Source organism: Brassica rapa, chromosome A01, assembly GCF_000309985.2.
Source record: "Brassica rapa cultivar Chiifu-401-42 chromosome A01, CAAS_Brap_v3.01, whole genome shotgun sequence".
Taxonomy (NCBI): Eukaryota; Viridiplantae; Streptophyta; class Magnoliopsida; order Brassicales; family Brassicaceae; genus Brassica; species Brassica rapa.
Genome location: NC_024795.2, coordinates 20,540,680 through 20,560,220, shown reverse-complemented (window position 1 = coordinate 20,560,220; position 19,541 = coordinate 20,540,680). Strand labels below are relative to the sequence as shown.

The 19,541-nt window shown below is 32.7% G+C and overlaps 1 protein-coding gene and 1 pseudogene across 1 annotated transcript; both read left to right on the top strand.

The window, feature by feature from the left end:
- The first annotated feature begins 6,272 nt into the window (after positions 1 to 6,272).
- LOC103833665 (glycine-rich cell wall structural protein) lies at positions 6,273 to 7,766 on the top strand. Its single transcript, XM_009109741.3, has one exon. The coding sequence runs from the start codon at positions 6,341 to 6,343 to the stop codon at positions 7,532 to 7,534; it is 1,194 nt and encodes a 397-aa protein (XP_009107989.1). The 5' UTR covers positions 6,273 to 6,340; the 3' UTR covers positions 7,535 to 7,766.
- Positions 7,767 to 7,994: 228 nt separating this feature from the next.
- LOC103833656 lies at positions 7,995 to 19,483 on the top strand (annotated as a pseudogene).
- The last annotated feature ends 58 nt before the right edge of the window (positions 19,484 to 19,541 follow it).

Sequence of the window (19,541 nt, the reverse complement as noted above, 5' to 3'; positions counted from 1 at the left end):
TACTATATTCATTTTATTATATTATATTCCACTATATATGAGTTACTAGATCTTACGGTTCGACCACAAGTTTGATTCAGATATGAAAACTTAATGAAAACATTGTACCCGACTGAAATAATAATAATAAAACAACTTTAAATATTTTAGATATCTAATAATAAACATAAAGTCATTTAATATTTGAGTTTACGGTCACCAAAAAAATATCCGCGCTTCTTAAGCGCGGATCAACATCTAGTAAAAACATAAATATATTTCAACTACTTTTTTAATGTGTGAAAAATGTCAAAATGACGTTTTTAATGAAACATGAGGAATATTTTATATGGCACTGCCTTTTAATTGCTTTGGCCAATTAGTATTTATCGTTGAGCAATTTTATTTTCCTAATTTTCAGCATTCTATTAATTACTCCCGCATCCAAGCGCTTACTTTTGTTTCATTCTTGATTGCACCGCCTTTTTATTGCATTTGGCCTAATAAAGTAGTACTTCATCCGTTTCATTTTATTTATCGTTCTAGGTTTATGCACACGGATTAAGAAAACATATGATTTTGTATATTTCCAAAATTAAAACACAATTACTTATACATCTAACCATTTTTGAACCAATAGAAATATAAAGTGGAGAATCTTCTTAATAAATTTTTCATTGAAACACTAAAACGATACTTATTTTGAAACAAACTTTTTCCCTAGAACAACAATTAAATCGAAAAGGAGAGAGTATAAGCTTAACCAATTTTATGTATAGACAGAAAATAGTGAAGTAATTTAATGTTTTGAATATATGATGAATTATATTTTTTCATACAAGAGATACTTAGTTAATCTTGAGACTGAAACGAGTAAACTACACATTCAGCATTTGTTATAAAAAAAATAAAAATAAATATTTTTAATGATAAAAGAAAAATAATAAGCAAACAAAGAAAGAATGGAGAAAACCAATAGGACCCTAAAATACTCCGTAGTTATTAATAGACCCAAGAGATTGTCGGACATAAGAGAGTCACTAACAACCATGTTCTGGGATGACATGTAGCGATTTCTAATTGAAGGAGGAGTAAACATAACTGGTCTGTATTTATTAAATACTATTTGCGTTTAGGACGTCTAGGTTGGAAAATAAATGATGGCCTTTTTTGTTCAAACCGCAATAAATTCATCATCTAACTCGCACATGGTTGGGTGCGGATACCACACGTCTAAGACTTAGACCGCAGCCCGCGGGACGGCTTGTAAGGGACTGTGCAATTAGGTGGTACGGGATTGGGCCGACTTTCTTTAGACCGCAGTCCGCGCGGGATGGGACCGCCTGGACCCGCGAGATACTGAGCCCGCGGCGGGTCGGGACGGGACGGGACGGTCCAACCTCTTTGACCTTTAGACTCTAAGTTATTAAACTACAGTAACTTAGCCAGGACTTAAGTTTCATAAGTGATTTGATTTTATTGTTTAATCGTTCATACAATTCAGTAGAGTTAAATTTAAGATTCTGACATACTTCCTCCATTTTCTTATATATGATGTTTTAGAGGAATTTTTTTGTTCCAAATTATTTGACGTTTTCAATTTTCTATGTAAAATTTATCACTAATTAATGCTAGATGATCAATGATATTATAGTTTCTATTTTATTATTGGTTAAATTGTGGTTAGGTAAACAATTAATGATATTTTTGTTTAGAAACTTAATCTATGTGCACAATCTTAAAGCGTCATATATAAAAAAATGGAGGGAATACTAACTATTTCAATAAACTTAAAAATCTATAAGAGAAAAAAAGATAGGTATTTCAGTAGTGTCAGTAAGTTTACTTGTTTACCAATTGTAAGGAAATTATCATTGCGTATGTAAGGTACAATGATCGATTTTAACTTAATAGTACCTTTTGCGTAGTCGGCAAGTTAATAGCTCATTACATAACAAAAGGTTAAGCAATAAGAACAAGACATGTATAATTTACTTTTATATCAAAAAATGTATTAACAACGTTTTTGATCTGCAAGGCACCTATACGCCGGAACAAGCAGGAGTACGCAGGTTTTGCTGTCATTTGTGAATTGTGATAAACAAATTTGGGACTTACGAAAAATCTCTTATATATTAAAAGAGAAGCATTTGGCTTTAATGCTTTTACATTATATTGTCCACATGGCAGCCTCACATTACTTTGAAAATAATAACGCTGACTTGTCGCTTTAATAGAACTTCTTACAAAATTTCGACAAAAAGTTTCCTATTTTGATTAAACAAAACACAAACACGTTTTATGGTTTAACTCATACCACAAAGCACCGTAGAGGCTGCTTGACAACTATCTAACGAAGAGCTTCACAATGTATGGAACAAAAGTGAGCTCGAGAGTTTCTTGAGATCACAGCGGATATCTTTGGGATTAAGGACGATAAGGGGTGATGGTCATTTGATTGACAAGGTTTCGAAAAAAAAAACAGAATGAAAGGTACTCGAAAATGGACTGTGCAGCAAGAAGCTGAGCTATATGTTCCTTCTCTCACCATCAAGTCCTCTCTTGATGCGAGGTTCCTCAGCGGGCTAAAAGATGAGCATGTGGAAGCCGCTAAGGTCTTCAAGGAAGGTGGATTTGGCGATATCTTAACCGACCAAACCATTGACAAAAACAGCTCATAGATGACGTGAGGAAGGTGTTTTACGCGTCGAAAATCTGCAGCTACACACAAGGGCGGAACCTAATCCGTGCCAAGAGCATGGAAAAAGACTGGGGCCTTATGCTAGGTGAGCTGGCATTTTTTTTTGTCACTGAAGCTAGGTGAGCTGGCTAGAATCTGGAAAGGAGGGTGCATCATTAGAGCAATCTTCTTAGACAGGATCAAGCAAGCAGAACTGGCTAACCTTCTGGTAGATCTTGAGTTTGTAAAAGAGATCATCGAGAGACAGTCAGCTTGGAGAAGAGTGGTCTGCGCTTGAGTATCAACTCGGGTATTAGCACGCCAGGTATGTCTGCGAGTCTGGACTCTGGAGTATTTTGACTCTAAAAGGAGAGAGAGGTTGCCGGCAAACTTTGTCCAAGCTCAGAGAGATTACTTTGGTGCTCATACGTATGAAAGGACTGATGTGGAAGGGTCTTTCCACACTGAGTGGTTCAAGATCGCAAGACAATCCATGAATTAACAACAGTCATGAAAATGTTATTCACTTTTTTCACTATGAATTAACAACAGTCATGAAAATGTTGTTCAATTTTTTACCTGGATAATTTTACTTTGAAACTTCAGCATGCCATTTGACCATTGAGTGTAACATGGTCTGCAAATATTCGAGCAATTTTGTTTATTTCAGTATCGACAAGTATGACATTTGCTTAGAAGGTTTCACAAGACGTACTGGCTTTGTGTTACTTCTGTATGTTTCATAGCCTGCATGGAACAATAAGTGGCGCCTAAATAATCAAATTTAATTTACATTTGTACAATCATAAGCGTGTCTCGAAATAATTAATACTAATTTCATTCAAAGTCATGTATTTTGGAAACATATTGAATGTTTATTGAGTCCAATATAAGTATACCATATAAGGAACAAAAATCTCCAAAATGACAGCTATATATAATCATCTTGGATCGTTGATGCTTGATTGACAAGTCTACCAAAATGCAATATTGATACCAATATATCATAATTAAATGTATGGTCATTTTTAATATCATAGTTTACTTATTTAATTATTGTAATCCCCTATATATTAATCTTGGGGCATTACAACATGTTTTCGTAGCCACGTGTCATCACGAGAATGATTTTTAGAATTGTTAGAAAAATAAGTTGGTTCATATAAACATATAATATGTTTTTCATTAAACTAACTATCAAATTAACTAATAGTGTACAATAGAATATTTTGTCTTTCCTTAAATAAAAACTGCGGAATTACCTAATATGGTTAACATATATATGACAATTAATGATTATGAATAATACATATTTGATTAAAAAAAATTTACCTCTCTCTTTTTTTTTGTTTAATTTTATACTATTAAAAGAAATTAAACAATCACATTAAGCATATAATAAAAAAAAATTTCTTATATGTTATACTTTGAATTTTTAAAAAGACTATAAATTACTAAAAATGATAAAAATCTCACATTAAAAATTTTGTGATCAGCGGTTTAACTTTTTTTTTGTTCAAGCAAGATACAAATGATAATATATCATAGAGGTGGCGTTCGGATACACGTTGGGGTTTGTATCGGATATTTCAGTATAAAGTTATAGAACCCGTTCGGGTATTTCTACACTTCGAGTCGGGTTCCGTATTTTATGTTCGGGTTCAAATATTTTGGGTTGGATTCGGATATTTAAATTTTGAAGAAAAAGTAAATAAATTATTCATTGTTTAAGTTTTTTGTATTTACAATATATTTTGACTTAACTGGTTTTCTAATTTTTAAAAGATTCAAATATTAATAGGCTTGGAGATAAAACTTTAAAAATAGAAAGACACTAATTTAGTTGTTGTTTTAAAATTTTAGATGAAACTTTTGTTAATGTAAGAAACAAGAGCTTGATATGTATTTTAAGTGAGTAGCAAATGATTTTGTCTAAAATTGTATGTATATTATCTAATTTTGAGGAATATGCATAATTAATATAAATATTTTGAATACAATGAGAGAAATAAACTAGAAATATATGGTTAAATATACTTATGTTTGGTTATCTTCGGATATCCATTCGGGTTCGGATATTACCCATTTGGATTCAGATATTACTCGAACTGGTGAAATAAGTAATTTGTTTTGTTATTCTAATTAGATGATTTTTAGACCAAGCGGGTGGATATATACTAGACATACATTTATATTTTGAGTCTATACTTATATTCTATAACAGCTTAATATATTAGATTTGAACACTAACCTGTTAATATAGTTTGCCGGTGATTTTTTTCAAAATTTTGATTCTTAGATATGTATATGGAGTGAAACTAATATTTACAAGATATGTATATGGAGTGAAACTAATATTTACAAATGTCCATATTTTTAATTGACACTTATGGAATTCACTGAATTCATAAAAGAGGTTAAAAAAGAAATTTAACTCATATTAATGAAACAAAGACGAGAACGAAAGCACAATTATATAGAGGTAGAAAATGAAATCACTTATGGAGAGTCAATAGTAAACAATTCGAGAGCAGAAAACATAATCCCTTTCTTCATTATACAATCGATGTTGTCTATTTGGTTTTGGTGATTTGTGTGAGCCGCAAAACTTAAATTTCTTTTGTGCATATGAAGTCTTAAGAATAATTAAAATGAGATTTAATATGTTAACTCTTGAACAAAGATAATATATTTAAGAGACTAACATTTGTATTCCTCATTTTATAATCGATAAAGATTGTAGTGTTGCAAAATGTTAATACCATTTCGTAAACAAATATATTATAAAAACTCACTCCGCGCATGAGCGCGGGTTATCATCTAGTATGATAATTATTACAGAACATTTGGCTCGTATATAAGTTAATTACTCTATTATTTCCAAACATGGATCACAAGTCAGTTAGGTTTCCCTCGTAAAATATCCAAATATGGCTTAGTTATATTAGTTAATGAAGTAACTATCATCCCATGAATTGTAAGTTATATTACATCAGTTGATAAAAAAAAGAGAAGTTATATTACATCCGCATGACTTATTCATCAACTACGAAGCATTAGTATTTGAACTAAGCTATAAAACTTACAGTTTTGTGAGGCACTTGAATAGAATTATGTGGAATTTTTATTTAAAACACAAAATGAAAAGATTCTGACTATAAGTAGACATAAAATGACGTAGGTAGAACTAACTAACTGTCACGAGATTGAGAAATCGTTAATGTCAGGAAGTCTATGGTAACTTGGGTGAAACGGTAAAGTCTACTTGGTAGATTTGAGTAAAATACTCGTGTTCTTAATATTTTCCACTGTATAAATCAAGGAGATAATATATGTATTGTATGGTTTTTGAAAGTAAAGTCTACTTGGTAGATTTGAGTAAAACACTCGTATTCTTAATATTTTCGCTGTATAAATCAAGGAGATAATATATCTATTATATGGTTTGCTAGGAGAAAACATGTGGAGAGGAAATCGCAAAAGGATTTAGGAATTGAATGCAGTTAGTAGTTGTTAGTGGTTGGAGTAAGTTCTTTTTTGTAACAATTGGTTGGAGTAAGTTAATGCAAAGATTAAAGTAGATGATTAAGTGTTGCTATATAAGCGACCATAGTGCGGAAATGTTTTCGTCATCGGGCAGTGAACACTGCATAGAACAAGCAAACTAAAAAGCAGGAAGACATGGGGCGTCTAGTTAATGGAGCTACTCTATTGGCTTTATTATGTTTTCATGTTTTCGCTGTGAATGTTACTGCCAGAAATGGTGTGAGTTCTAGCAAAGATGAAGAGGAAAAAACGTTAATTGGAGGCGGCAAGGGTGGTGGCTTTGGCGGTGGTTTTGGAGGAGGATCTGGCGGTGGAATAGGAGCAGGCGGTGGTTTTGGAGGCGGCGGTGGCGCTGGTGGAGGTGGAGGAGGTTTTGGTGGTGGACAGGGGGGAGGTGTCGGAGTCGGTGGTGGCTTTGGTAAGGGTGGTGGGGTTGGCGGTGGTTTTGGAGGTGGACACGGTGGAGGAGTTGGTGGTGGTGCTGGAGCAGGTGGTGGGTTTGGAAAAGGCGGAGGGATCGGAAAGGGTGGCGGGGTTGGCGGCGGAGCTGGTGGTGGAATAGGCAAAGGCGGTGGTCTTGGTGGTGGAATTGGCAAAGGTGGAGGAGTTGGTGGCGGGATTGGAAAAGGTGGAGGTATTGGTGGCGGTATAGGCAAAGGTGGAGGATTTGGCGGTGGTTATGGTAAAGGAGGAGGTATTGGTGGTGGTATCGGAAAAGGCAGAGGAGTTGGAGGTGGTATTGGCAAAGGCGGAGAAGTTGGGGGTGGTATTGGTAAAGGCGGAGGTATTGGCGGTGGTATCGGCAAAGGCGGTGGAGTTGGTGGTGGTATCGGCAAAGGTGGAGGAGTTGGTGGTGGTTTCGGCAAAGGTGGAGGAGTTGGCGGTGGAATTGGGAAAGGGGGAGGTATCGGCGGTGGCATTGGAAAAGGTGGTGGAATTGGCAAAGGAAGAGGCATTAGAGGCGGAAATGGCAAAGGTGGAGGTATCGGCGATGGCGGCTTTGGGAAAGGGGGAGGTATAGGCAAAGGCGGAGGCATTGGTGGCGGTATTGGAAAAGGAGGAGGAATTGGTGGCGGCATAGGCAAAGGCGGAGGCATTGGAGGTGGAGGAGGCTTTGGCGGTGGAGGTGGATTTGGCAAAGGCGGGGGAATCGGTGGTGGAATAGGCAAAGGCGGAGGATTTGGTGGCGGGGGTGGATTTGGGAAAGGAGGGGGTTTTGGTGGAGGTGGTGGATTTGGTAAGGGCGGAGGATTTGGCGGTGGAGGCTTTGGAGGCGGAGGTGGAGGTGGAGGTGGAGGTGGAGGGGGTGGTGGAATCGGACATCACTAAGCTGAAACACATTACGTTGTATTGAATGCATGCCTCACGTACACTTGGTTTGATAGTGAGAGTAAAATATGAACAAATCAAAAATAATAATCTTTATAATATTATTGAACAAAAAATTATTCGATGAAATATCAATGTGATTCTCGCCGTCAAGGTCCTCCATTATTTAAACTAAAGCTGCTGCTGTAAGAAAGAGTGACGGTCAAATGAATATTTCGAAGAACTACCTATCTTTTCTGCTTCAAAATATTATCAAATTATTTTCAACTTTCAATAGTATCAAAACTGACAATCTAACATCAATCCATGATATATATAACACAAGTAGAGCGTTAAAATATTTGACAGTTGCTGTTATGAATTGGTATATAGACTATTTTCATTTAAGAAATAACCAGCTAAGATACTACATGAATGAACTTGTCATTTACTCTTGCTTAAATATATCCATATAGCAAATTTAATATCGTTTTAGGAACCAATGAACTGTGGCGGCGATCAAGCTTAAACCGGATCATGTGGTCTTGCTTCTTGCATTAAACAACAATGAACTTATCGATCTGAAATTATTTGTTAAAGACTTGATTTGTAGAAGTCATAAATAAAATGTTTCGTCCCACACGCTTTAGTTTCTAAGCTTATTTCTATATAAGTTAGCCGGATATGAGTGGATGTAATGTTGCTTCAACATATCCCCATCTTTAGATTAAAATTACTTTGTGCAAGAAACACGAAGGTACTTTTCTTGGTTACATGATTAATTCTTCATTGAATCATTCTATAGTCGGTTTTGTCCAAGAATAGGAAAAAGCATAAAATGAGAGTGGCGGTGATCGGAGGTGGGATAAGTGGGTTGGGAAGTTCTTACGTTCTTGCAAAAGAATATGGAATCGAGGAAGTGGTGTTGTTCGAAAAGGAGGAGTCTTTAGGAGGTCATGCTAAAACGGTGCGTTTTGATGGCGTTGACATCGACATTGGATTCATAGTCTTCAATACTGTACGTACGCTTGTTATAATTAGCTCTGCCTTACTCTTTGGAATTGTTATAAAACGAAATCATTTTGGCCACCCAAAGTTTTCTTTTGTTTGTATGTTTGTCAGCACCTCCGATGGAGGATTTTAAACAAGAATCCTTAGCAACATAATATTAAAATATTTGGTGGGGTTCACATTTTTTTTAAAGATTAGGTACTTAAAATCCTTAATTAAAGACTGATTGTTAGTAAATCCTTACATTATTTGTGGGTCCCACGACTCGTGGCGACCCGCGATTGGTTCCATTTTTATTTTTTATTTTAAAAAAACAGACAAAAATAATAATAATAAAAAATTCTAAAAAGTTTACCTATGATTCCGAGCTACCGAGAACACCATTGAAGGTGCTCTTACAATGAAGCATTGTAATAAATCTATTCACACTATAATAGACACGTGGCAGTTTTACAATGATTTGATAATAAGTATGCTAACGTGTTCACACTATATTCATAAATGTGTTCATACTATTTAATTTGCACTTTTTTTTAATGTAAAACTCACATACATGATTCCAATAGAACTCTGGACCAATGGGACCAAGAAAGAAGTCTACTCCGAATCTTGTCTATGAGAGGTTCGTAATCCAATAAGGAAATTTTCTTCTCATGAAATGAACTTCCATCATATGAACTTGCATGATATCTATGATGTTACTATTTTAATCTGTAATTTAAGGGATTGTTCGTTTCTTCGTTAAAATGGATCATCTAGATGTACTTATTAAACTATAAAATCAAAGATGGAAAAACAAATATAAATTCATTTAGATTACCCCTGACGAGTTTTAACCTAATATTTATAGCTTGCCAACATGTTAGAGGCATAGTGTGTTTTCTTGTTTTTTTAGTTACACAACAAAGGCTTTCTAGGATTTTAGTAGAGTTGGAGAAAATATCCAAAGAGATTTGTGATAGGAACTCAATTATTATTATCTATCTATCTATTCATACAGTTTTCTTACCTTATCATTGATGTTATGAATTACTAAGCAATGTCTGAGTAGTTCAATTATTAGTTTTAGGGTTTAAATAGGTTATGAGAGATTAACCGCAACTATAGATTGCTAGTTGTGATATTCATCAATAGGATTGTCATTAATGTAGATGTTTCTAGTTTAGCTAGTTAGAACTTGACCTAGAAGTTGTAAACACAAGTTATCACTTGTATCTCACCATGAATCTGTCCTAATTGAGCTAGGATTGCTAGAGTAAGGCGAAAGCTGATATAGGAAGCCTAGTGAGCATTATTCAATCCGTGCGTAAAGCTTGACTAACGCTCGTCGATCGATATTCTTGTAGGGTCCATATAACCATATACTATAACTTTTATTAAACTAACTATCAAATAATTAATAGTGTACAAAAGAATATTTTTTCTTTCCTTAAATAAAAGCTACGGAATTACCTAATATGATTAACATATATATGACAATTAATGATTATGAATAATACATATTTGATAACAATTTTTGTATCATCTCTCTCTCTTTTGTTTAATTTTATATTATTAAAGAAATTAAACAATCACATTAAGCATATAATAAAAAATTATATTTTTTATATGTTATATTTTGAATTTTTTAAAATGACTTCAAATTATTAAAAATGGTAAAAGTCTCACACTGAAATTTTTGTGATCAATGGTTTAACTTTTTTTTTTGTTCAAGCAAGATACAAATGATCATATATCGTAGGGTGGACATTCGGATACCCGTTCGGATTCGTATCGGATATTTCAGTATAAGGGTATAGACCGCGTTCGGGTATTTCTACACTTCGGTTTGGGTTCAAATATTATGGGTCGGATTCGAATATTTTAATTTTGAAGAAAAAATAAATAAATGATTTATTGTTTAATTTTTTGTATTTAAAATGTACTTTTAACTTCAATGATTTTAAAATGTTTATAAGATTAAACTATTAATAAGTTTGAAGATAAAACTTTAAAAATAGACAGAAACTAATTTAGTTGTTTTTTAAAATTTTAGATGAACTTTTGTTAATGCAAGAAACAAGAGGTTGATATGTATTTTAAGTGAGTAGCAAATAATTTTGTCCATAATTATATATATATTATCTAATTTTGAGCAATGTGCATCATTAATATAACTATTTTGAATAAAATGAGAGAAGTAAAGTAGAAATATATGGTTAAGTATATTTATGTTTGGTTATCTTCGGATATCTGTTCGGGTTTGAATATTACCCGTTTAGGTTCGGATATCCAGTCTCTCCGAATTCAATAACCGTTCGGATATTTTGCTACTTCGGTTCAGATTTTCGGATCAGATTCAGATACAGGTTGGGTATCAGATAAAATGCCCATCCCTAATAAATCATATGAATATGAAGTTTCATTAATAGATATTTATATAATATATATATTATATATTAATATCTTTTGAAATAAATTATATACTATATAAAAGTACATAAATATGTTAATTTCAAAATTTGCAATGAAAATGTTATTGAGATCTTAATATATTAATTTTGAAATTTGTATTGAAAAATATCACATTAAAAGTTTTGTAATTAACGGTTTAAATTTTTTTACAGTAAATATACAAATGTTAAAAAATCATATGAGTAGGAAGTATCAATAATAAATATTTATATTAAAATATACTATATATCTATGTCAATATTACTAAAGTCTAATTTATAACATATAAAGTAAATAAAATGATTGTTTTGATTTATTTATCAAAAACATGATTGTTAATTAACAAAAGGTATTGGTTTTGATTTATGTGTTACTCTTATGTATATAAATTATTTTTTTAATAGGTATTTTTTAATATCTTATTTGATTATGACAATCCCAAAAACACACTTCCTCAAATCAAAGTGATTTTTAATATTGGAAGCACTATATATATTATTTCATTCATATTAAGTAATTTAGTCTTGCATTTTATTCCTAAAAAGTTTTAATGAAATATCATGACAAAATTCTAATCATCTCCTTTTGAGTTTTTTCGAAGAATGAGAGATTTGATCATTCGTCTAATATTTGTTTCTCTCTAATACTCTATCTAGCTATTATAATTGTAAAAATGAGAGATTTGTACTATTTAGTATAAGTTTTCTGGTTTTTCATTTAATAAATCAAATAGTTATTAGTTTATACATACTTTACACATACTAGAATTATAAAGGATTATATATTTTTTTATATGTATACTCTTAAATAACTAAACCTCAAAAGCGTAGGCTAATAAAATAAGTAATTTGTTTTATTATTGTAGAATTAGATGATTTTAGGACCGAGCTGGTGAATATATACTAGACAGACATTTATATTTCAAATATGCACTTATATTCTATAACAACTTGACATATTAGATTTGAACACTAACATGTTAAAAGAGTTTATCGGTGATTTTCTTCAAATTTTTTATTCTTAGATATGTATCTGGAGTGAAACTAATTTTACAGATGACCATCTTTTTAAATTGACACTTATGTAATTTACCGAATTCATAGAATAAGTTAAAAAAGAAATTAAACTCATATCAATTAAACAGAGGCGATAACGAAAACAGAATTTTACAGAGGTAGAAAATGAAATCATTTATGAAGAGTCAATAATAAACAAATCGATAGCAGAAAAACCTAATCATATTTCGTCATTATACAATCGATGTTTGCCTATTTGGTTTTGGTGATTTGTGTCAGCCGAAAAACTTAATTTTCTTTTGTACATGTGAAGTCTTAAGAATAATTAAAATGATTTGTAATACATTAACTCTCCAACAATGATGATAAATTTAAGAGACCAACATTTGTATTCGTCATTTTACAATCGATAAAAACTGTAGTGTTTCAAAATGTTAAAATCATTTAATTAACAAACACCCTGCGCATGCGCGCGAGTTATCATCTATTTGTTAATAGCAACTTAACAAAACTGCCATTTAAGTAAAAAAACTATAGTACTGTATATAGGCGAATTTCATAATCCCAATGATAAAAATAAAATGATGTATATGTGGGCTAAATGTGTAAAATTTCTTGTAGCTTGATTATGGTGTTTATGTTCTCCCTGAGCCGGTTCGATCTAGGTTATGATATGATAGGTCGTAACTCATAAGTAATAAACTAGTTGTATATGTGATTAGGTTACGTATCCGAACATGATAGAATTCTTCAAGAACCTAGGAGTAGACATGGAGGTTTCAGACATGTCTTTCTCAGTAAGCCTTGACAGTGGCCGAGGTTGCGAATGGGGATGCCGCAGCCTTTCCAGCTTGTTTGCTCAGAAGAGAAACATTTTCAGTCCGTATTTTTGGAAAATGATCACAGAAATAAAGAAGTTTAAGGAAGACGTCCTAAAATATTTAGAAGATCAGGAGCGTAACCTTGACATGGACCGAACAAAAACCCTAGGAGGGTTTCTCAAGTCTCATGGTTACTCTGACTTATTTCAAAAGGCTTACTTGGTGGGTTATTATGTTTTTGCGAGTTTCTTGGACAACAGATAAAATCCTAAACAATGTTTAAAATAAAAATCCACTCAAAGCTCAAGTTATGTTATTGGACAGGTACCAGTATGTAGTTTGATATGGTCATGTCCAGCAGACAGTGTCCTTCACTTTTCGGCTTATTCTGTTCTTTCATTTTGTCGCAATCACCATTTGCTTCAGGTTAATACATAAATTTGTTAAACTGTTTTCTAAGTGTTTACCCAAAATGAAGTGTTTTCTTAACTTCGTTTATCATTTCTTTCTCAGATATTTGGGTATTACGTGCGGATCAGGTAAGGGCAGAACTGGAGCAACGAGGATGTAAAATCAGAACAAGTTGCAAAGTAGAATCTGTTGCGACATCTGAGGATGGTTGTGTCATAGTAACTACTGAAGAAGGATCTCAAGAAGTATACGATAAATGCATATTAGCTGTGCATGCACCAGATGCTCTGAAATTGCTTGGAGATCAAGTTACACATGATGAAACTAGGGTTCTCGGTGCTTTCCAGTATGCTTACAGGTAACCTCATATCTGTAATACCCAGCTTAACCTAGATTCATTAATATGTTTCAGTTTCGTACATATGTAGCGATCTTTATCTCCATCGTGACACTGATCTGATGCCACGGAACACTTCTGCTTGGAGCGCTTGGAATTTCCTAGGAGATTCTGAAAATAAAGCGAGCCTCACATATTGGCTCAATATAATTCAGGTAAACTGGCTCAATTGGACTATTAGCATACCATAAAATGATATTGAAAGCGTGTGTGTCTGTTGCAGAATCTTGGAGAAGAACGTGATCCATTCTTTCTCACCATTAATCCTGAACATACCCCGAAGGAAACATTGTTCAAATGGACCACTGGTCACCCTCTGCCCTCTGTTTCCACTTGGAAAGCTTCTCAAGAGCTGCACAAGATTCAAGGGAAGCGTGGTATATGGTTCTGTGGTGCATATCAAGGTAACGAGTTGATTTTGTATTGCTACTCAAATTTGTTTTAAGAAAAAAATTACTCATTGTACCTTCTCTTAGAAAAGCCGGACACAAAATTTGACTAGAAAATCCCATTTGTTGTTTCTTATTCATAAAATGACTAACCCATTTGTACATGTGATCCACAAGAACTTTCAATAAAATGGCTAACCATTCGTTTAATCCCTGTCAATATTCATTTTACCCTTTTGCAGGATATGGTTTCCATGAAGACGGACTAAAGGCATTGCTCAATTACATAATTAATACAGTTCAGTGTTCCTCTTGATGAGTTTTTTTTCGGTAACTTTGGAAGTTTGATAATATTATGTCAGGCTGGTATGGCGGCTGCACAAGGTTTGCTAGGGAAACAGATGGTGACTCCCCTGAGCAACCCGAAACACATGGTCCTGTCTCTAACCGAGAAAGGGGCTAGGTTTTTCTTTACTAGATTCTTGAGAAATTTCATATCGACGGGTTGTGTAACGTGAGTCCTCTCCTCTGTCTGAAATGGCTAGCTTCATATTTTATTTCTGTCATTAGCTTCTCCAGTGTTACATTTACTAATTAGTTGGGCCTTAATAGAATACTTGAAGAAGGAGGATCCGTGTACACTTTCGCCGGCAAGAATTCAAGATGTCACTTAAAATCTGTCCTAGTGATTCACAGTCCTCAGTTTTACTGGAAGGTTAGCGCTTAGGACACAGATTCTAGAAGAGCTCTTTGAATCAGTGAATTATTATTTTTTTTTTGTCTCAAGAGCTTGATTCTTAATTATTTTTTCACACAGGTTATGACACAAGCAGATTTAGGTCTTGCTGATGCTTATATCAATGGAGATTTTTCGTTTGTTGATAAAGAAAGAGGACTTTTGGATCTGCTCATGGTATGGTAAAAACACAAATTAATGAAGCATAAAGACTGAGTTAAAAAACCTTATGACATCTATCTTCTTGATCACAATAAACTTGCAGATACTCATTGCTAACAAAGAATTAAACTCAAACAACTCAAATCATGCTAAGAGAAGGTAAAGAAAGACCTAAATTTATTAAGCTATTAAGTAGGCTCTCACTTGCTTACAAAAAGTTGTGTTTGGTCTCACAGGGGATGGTGGACACCAATGTTTCTGACTGCCAGTTTGGCATCTGCAAAGCATTTTCTAAAGCATGCCTCTAGGCAGAACACATTAACTCAAGCTCGAAGGAACATTTCTCGTCACTATGACCTTGTAAGTTTTCCTTATGCCCACATTGACTCTGTCTCAAACAAACATTCACACGCCAAGCTTGTGATTAATTTGCTTCATGGATTGGGTGTTGTTGTAGAGTAATGAGCTTTTTGCTTTGTTCTTGGATGATACCATGACTTATTCCTCTGCGGTATTCAAGGTGACACTATTTTTTGTTTGCTTTTTAGTTACTATCCCATAAATCTAACTAAAATTTGTCCATTTTCATGTACTAGTCGAATGATGAGGATCTGAGAACTGCACAAATGAGAAAAATATCTCTTCTGATTGATAAGGTAACATATATGGAATATCATTTTTTGATTTAGAACAAGAACCAGGATTTTTTCTTCTCTTTTCTTTAATGGCCAGAGTGGGAAATTTCAGGCAAGAATAGAGAAGAACCATGAGGTTTTAGAAATTGGGTGCGGGTGGGGAACTTTGGCCATAGAAGTTGTGAGAAGAACTGGATGCAAATACACTGGCGTTACTCTATCTATTGAACAACTTAAATATGCAGAGCAAAAAGTGAAAGAAGCTGGACTTGAGGTTTGCTGAATCCATCTCTGGATCTTGTTTCTGATGTCTAAGGCTATGACTAACAATAAAACTTCTGGATCACCAGGATCGGATTAAGTTTGAGCTCTGCGATTATCGCCAACTATCTGACGCTCACAAATATGACAGGATTATATCTTGGTAATATGGTTTTCTCTTCTCAGCTATATATAACTTTTTTAATCTCTGTTTATGGCATAAAAATGTTGGATACTTCAGCGAGATGCTAGAAGCTGTTGGCCACGAGTTCATGGAGACATTTTTCACTCATTGTGAAGCTGCACTTGCAGAAGACGGCATTTTTGTATTGCAGGTAACAATTTTTTTTTTCACTTATGATTTCTACTCTCATGTTATCACAACCATAAAAGTTTTATAATGTTTTGACCATAAAAGTTCATATCAATACCGGAGGAGCGTTACGATGAGTACAGACTAAGTTCAGATTTCATTAAAGAATACATATTCCCTGGTGGATGCCTTCCTTCTTTAGGCAGAGTTACTTCAGCCATGGCATCTTCCTCTAGGTTATGGTAAAAAAATTTATATTATCAGATGTTAAATTCAAGCCTTCAAGTGAAATTTGCTCTGCTTTCTCTTCCTTTGACCTATCTAATGCGGAAGAAACTACAGCGTTGAAAACGTGGAGAACATTGGGATTCATTACTACCAGACACTGAGATGCTGGAGGAAGACTTTCTTGGAAAGACAAAAGTAAGCCAAAGCAAATCCTCGGATTACTGTTATGGAATCATAAATGCTTGCTTATACGTCCAACTATTATCTTTGCAGACAAATCATTGATCTTGGATTTGATGATAAGTTCATAAGGACATGGGAATATTATTTTGACTATTGTGCAGCTGGATTCAAGACACTTACCCTTGGAAACTACCAGGTAACACATATGAACATGAACCATATATGTTTCTTTCCTCAGTGTCACTCGATTAAGACTTTATATGAGTACTTGATCATCGATCCGTATCAACAACATTACAGGTAGTGTTTTCACGTCCGGGAAATGTAGCTGCACTCGGCGATCCGTTTCATTGCTTCCCTTCTGCTCAGAGTTAATCAAGAGTAGATGAATCATTTTTAATCTTTATGCACTATTCTCATTATTTGTGTTGTTTCCAATAAAAGATTCAAAGTTTGCGTGTGAAAGTAGATATGTAATTTTTTTTTTTTAAAACAAAATCGTTGCATGATTGATTATGCGCTCTTTACCAACAATATTGTACTGTCCAGACCATGTATCAATTCATTCTACATCAAAAGTTCATAACCATCTCAACAGTGTCACCCACCAATCTTGTCGAGTACAAGAGGAAGGGCCCGCAAGCTTAAAGACCGAGTAAGGAATCTGCATGTGGTCCAAATGAATGTTGGTACTATAAAGCAATAAAGCTTTAGAAGAGCTGAAGAATAAGGGATCTGACTTAGGTGATGATTGTTTCACTAGTTTTTGGTTTTAGTTTCTGGCTTTTAGATTTTAGTTTTTGATTTTAGTTTTTAGTTTTAGTTTTTAGATTTTGATTTTGATTTTCGTTTTTAGTTTTTGGTTTTTAGTTTTAGTTTTTGGTTTTTGATTTGTGTATTTTAGGTTAAAATTTATTTTTCGAAATTACTGTTTTGTTTTTATAAAATGAGATGATTTATTTTAAGACAATACAAAAAAAATACTAATAAAATTATTGAAATTTATATTAAAATGTAGAAAATATCAATAAAATTTTAAAATTATCATTAAAATATATCAAAATACTATGACTGAGAAAATCTAAAAAGAATCAACACAAAATGGTTTTCAGAGTTTTTATTTTTAGTTATTAGTTTTTAGATTTTTATTTTTATATTTATGTTTAATTTGATTTTGATTTTTTTTTTGAATTATTTTTCAGTTTTATGAATTTTATAGCAATAAAATAAATCATAAATAAACTATGTAAAAGTTTATATTTTATTATTAAAATGTATTAAAATATTATGTATGTTATTTGAAAAATATATTATTTTTTTTTTAATTATTGAATTTTTGTAAAAAAGAAATATTTTCCTACTGATTAAATTTTTTAATATAAAAATAATACAATAAAATACGTAAGAAAAGAGTGTAGAGTTTAACAAACATATACATCTAAGTAGTGTTAATATATTGTATTTATATATTTGCCAAAAAGTAGTACTCGTGCATATCTTCAAAAGCCAACAAAACAAGGATTTTGGTTTTTCATTGAAAAGTTAGTTAAACATCTAAAATTTAGTTTTCCTATTTTCTAGGAAATCTACTTTGTTAAAATCTTGATTGGCAATAATATAAGTTTTAGTTTCCCTAAATTGTAGGGAATCACTTTTTTAGAAATCTTGATTGGACAAAAATGTAGATTTTGAAAAACAAAAACCAAAAACCAATGTAGAAACTGCAAACAATCAACACCTTAGCAAAGATCTGTTGTACATGTACTGTTAGGATTACACTTGAAAGGTGTAACTTAGACACATATGAAATGTTGGGGTCATGCAGTCCATACACTCTTGTGAAAGAGAGAAGTATTTAGACCAGTAGTCCACTAAATGGTGTAAAATAAGTAGGATAGAAATGAGTCATTGCACCAAAGAAAATTCAAAATAAAATTGATTATGAAGAGATATAGTCTCATGTGGTAGAAGCAACTACTTTCAAGATTTTTTTTTAGTCTGGTAATAAAGCAAGACTTGAATTATACGATCCACTAAAAATGATAATTTCCAAAAGATAAAATCCATGAAGGATTGATTATATGAAAACTATGTTCCCCATGAAACAAAATATTTTCTAGGATATATAAAATATTATGAGGTTAACTAATGTATTCATTTGTATTTATCAAGAGATTATGAATCAATAGAATCATTAATTTGAATATAATCCAAACTCTTGAAGAGTTATAACAAACTGTTTGTTTGGAAGAAAGATCTTGAAACGACTACAATGTTATGTATTCCAAACTGGACATTTATAATAAGAGATGTTTTGGGTTATCTTAGAAGATCTTTAAATTTTTTGAAATGATCATAAATTAGTGATCTTGAAGTACCATAATTAAAGTTTATTTTGAGCAAGTTAGTAATCTTTGTATGATTAGTAAAGATCACAATCGTGAGAATATAGGGGTATCACTTAGTTGGTCAATCATGTTCATCTGTGAGAGATATCATGTTGATTCTCTAGGTGTAAGATTTACCAACCAATACAACATATCTCTTTTCTGATTTCATTGTTTACAAGAACAAAGTACAAAATCATGACAAAGTGGTATTAGAGCAGTTCTGATTCTGACAATACTATGCCTCCGAAGAAAGAACATGAAAACAAAGATCTGTTGCACATGGCTATGGCAGCGTTTTTTTTACTAGTGAGGGAATAAAGCTTTTAGATGTGGCTTAGCAAAGATCTGTTGCACATGTATTGTTGGGATCATGCAAGAAAGGTGTGACTTGGATGCATATGGAATGTTGGGGTCATGAGAAAATGTGTGACATGTTAACAGTGGCGGAGTAAGAGATATTCTTTATCGGAGGAAAAATAATTAAATTATTTACTAATAATTAATATTTTAATAAAATATATATATATATATATATATATATATATATATATTTATTATTATATAAAGTGATAACTACTGGTATTTAAAACAAAATATTTTATTATTATATAGTTTATAACATATAACTTTAATATTTTTTAT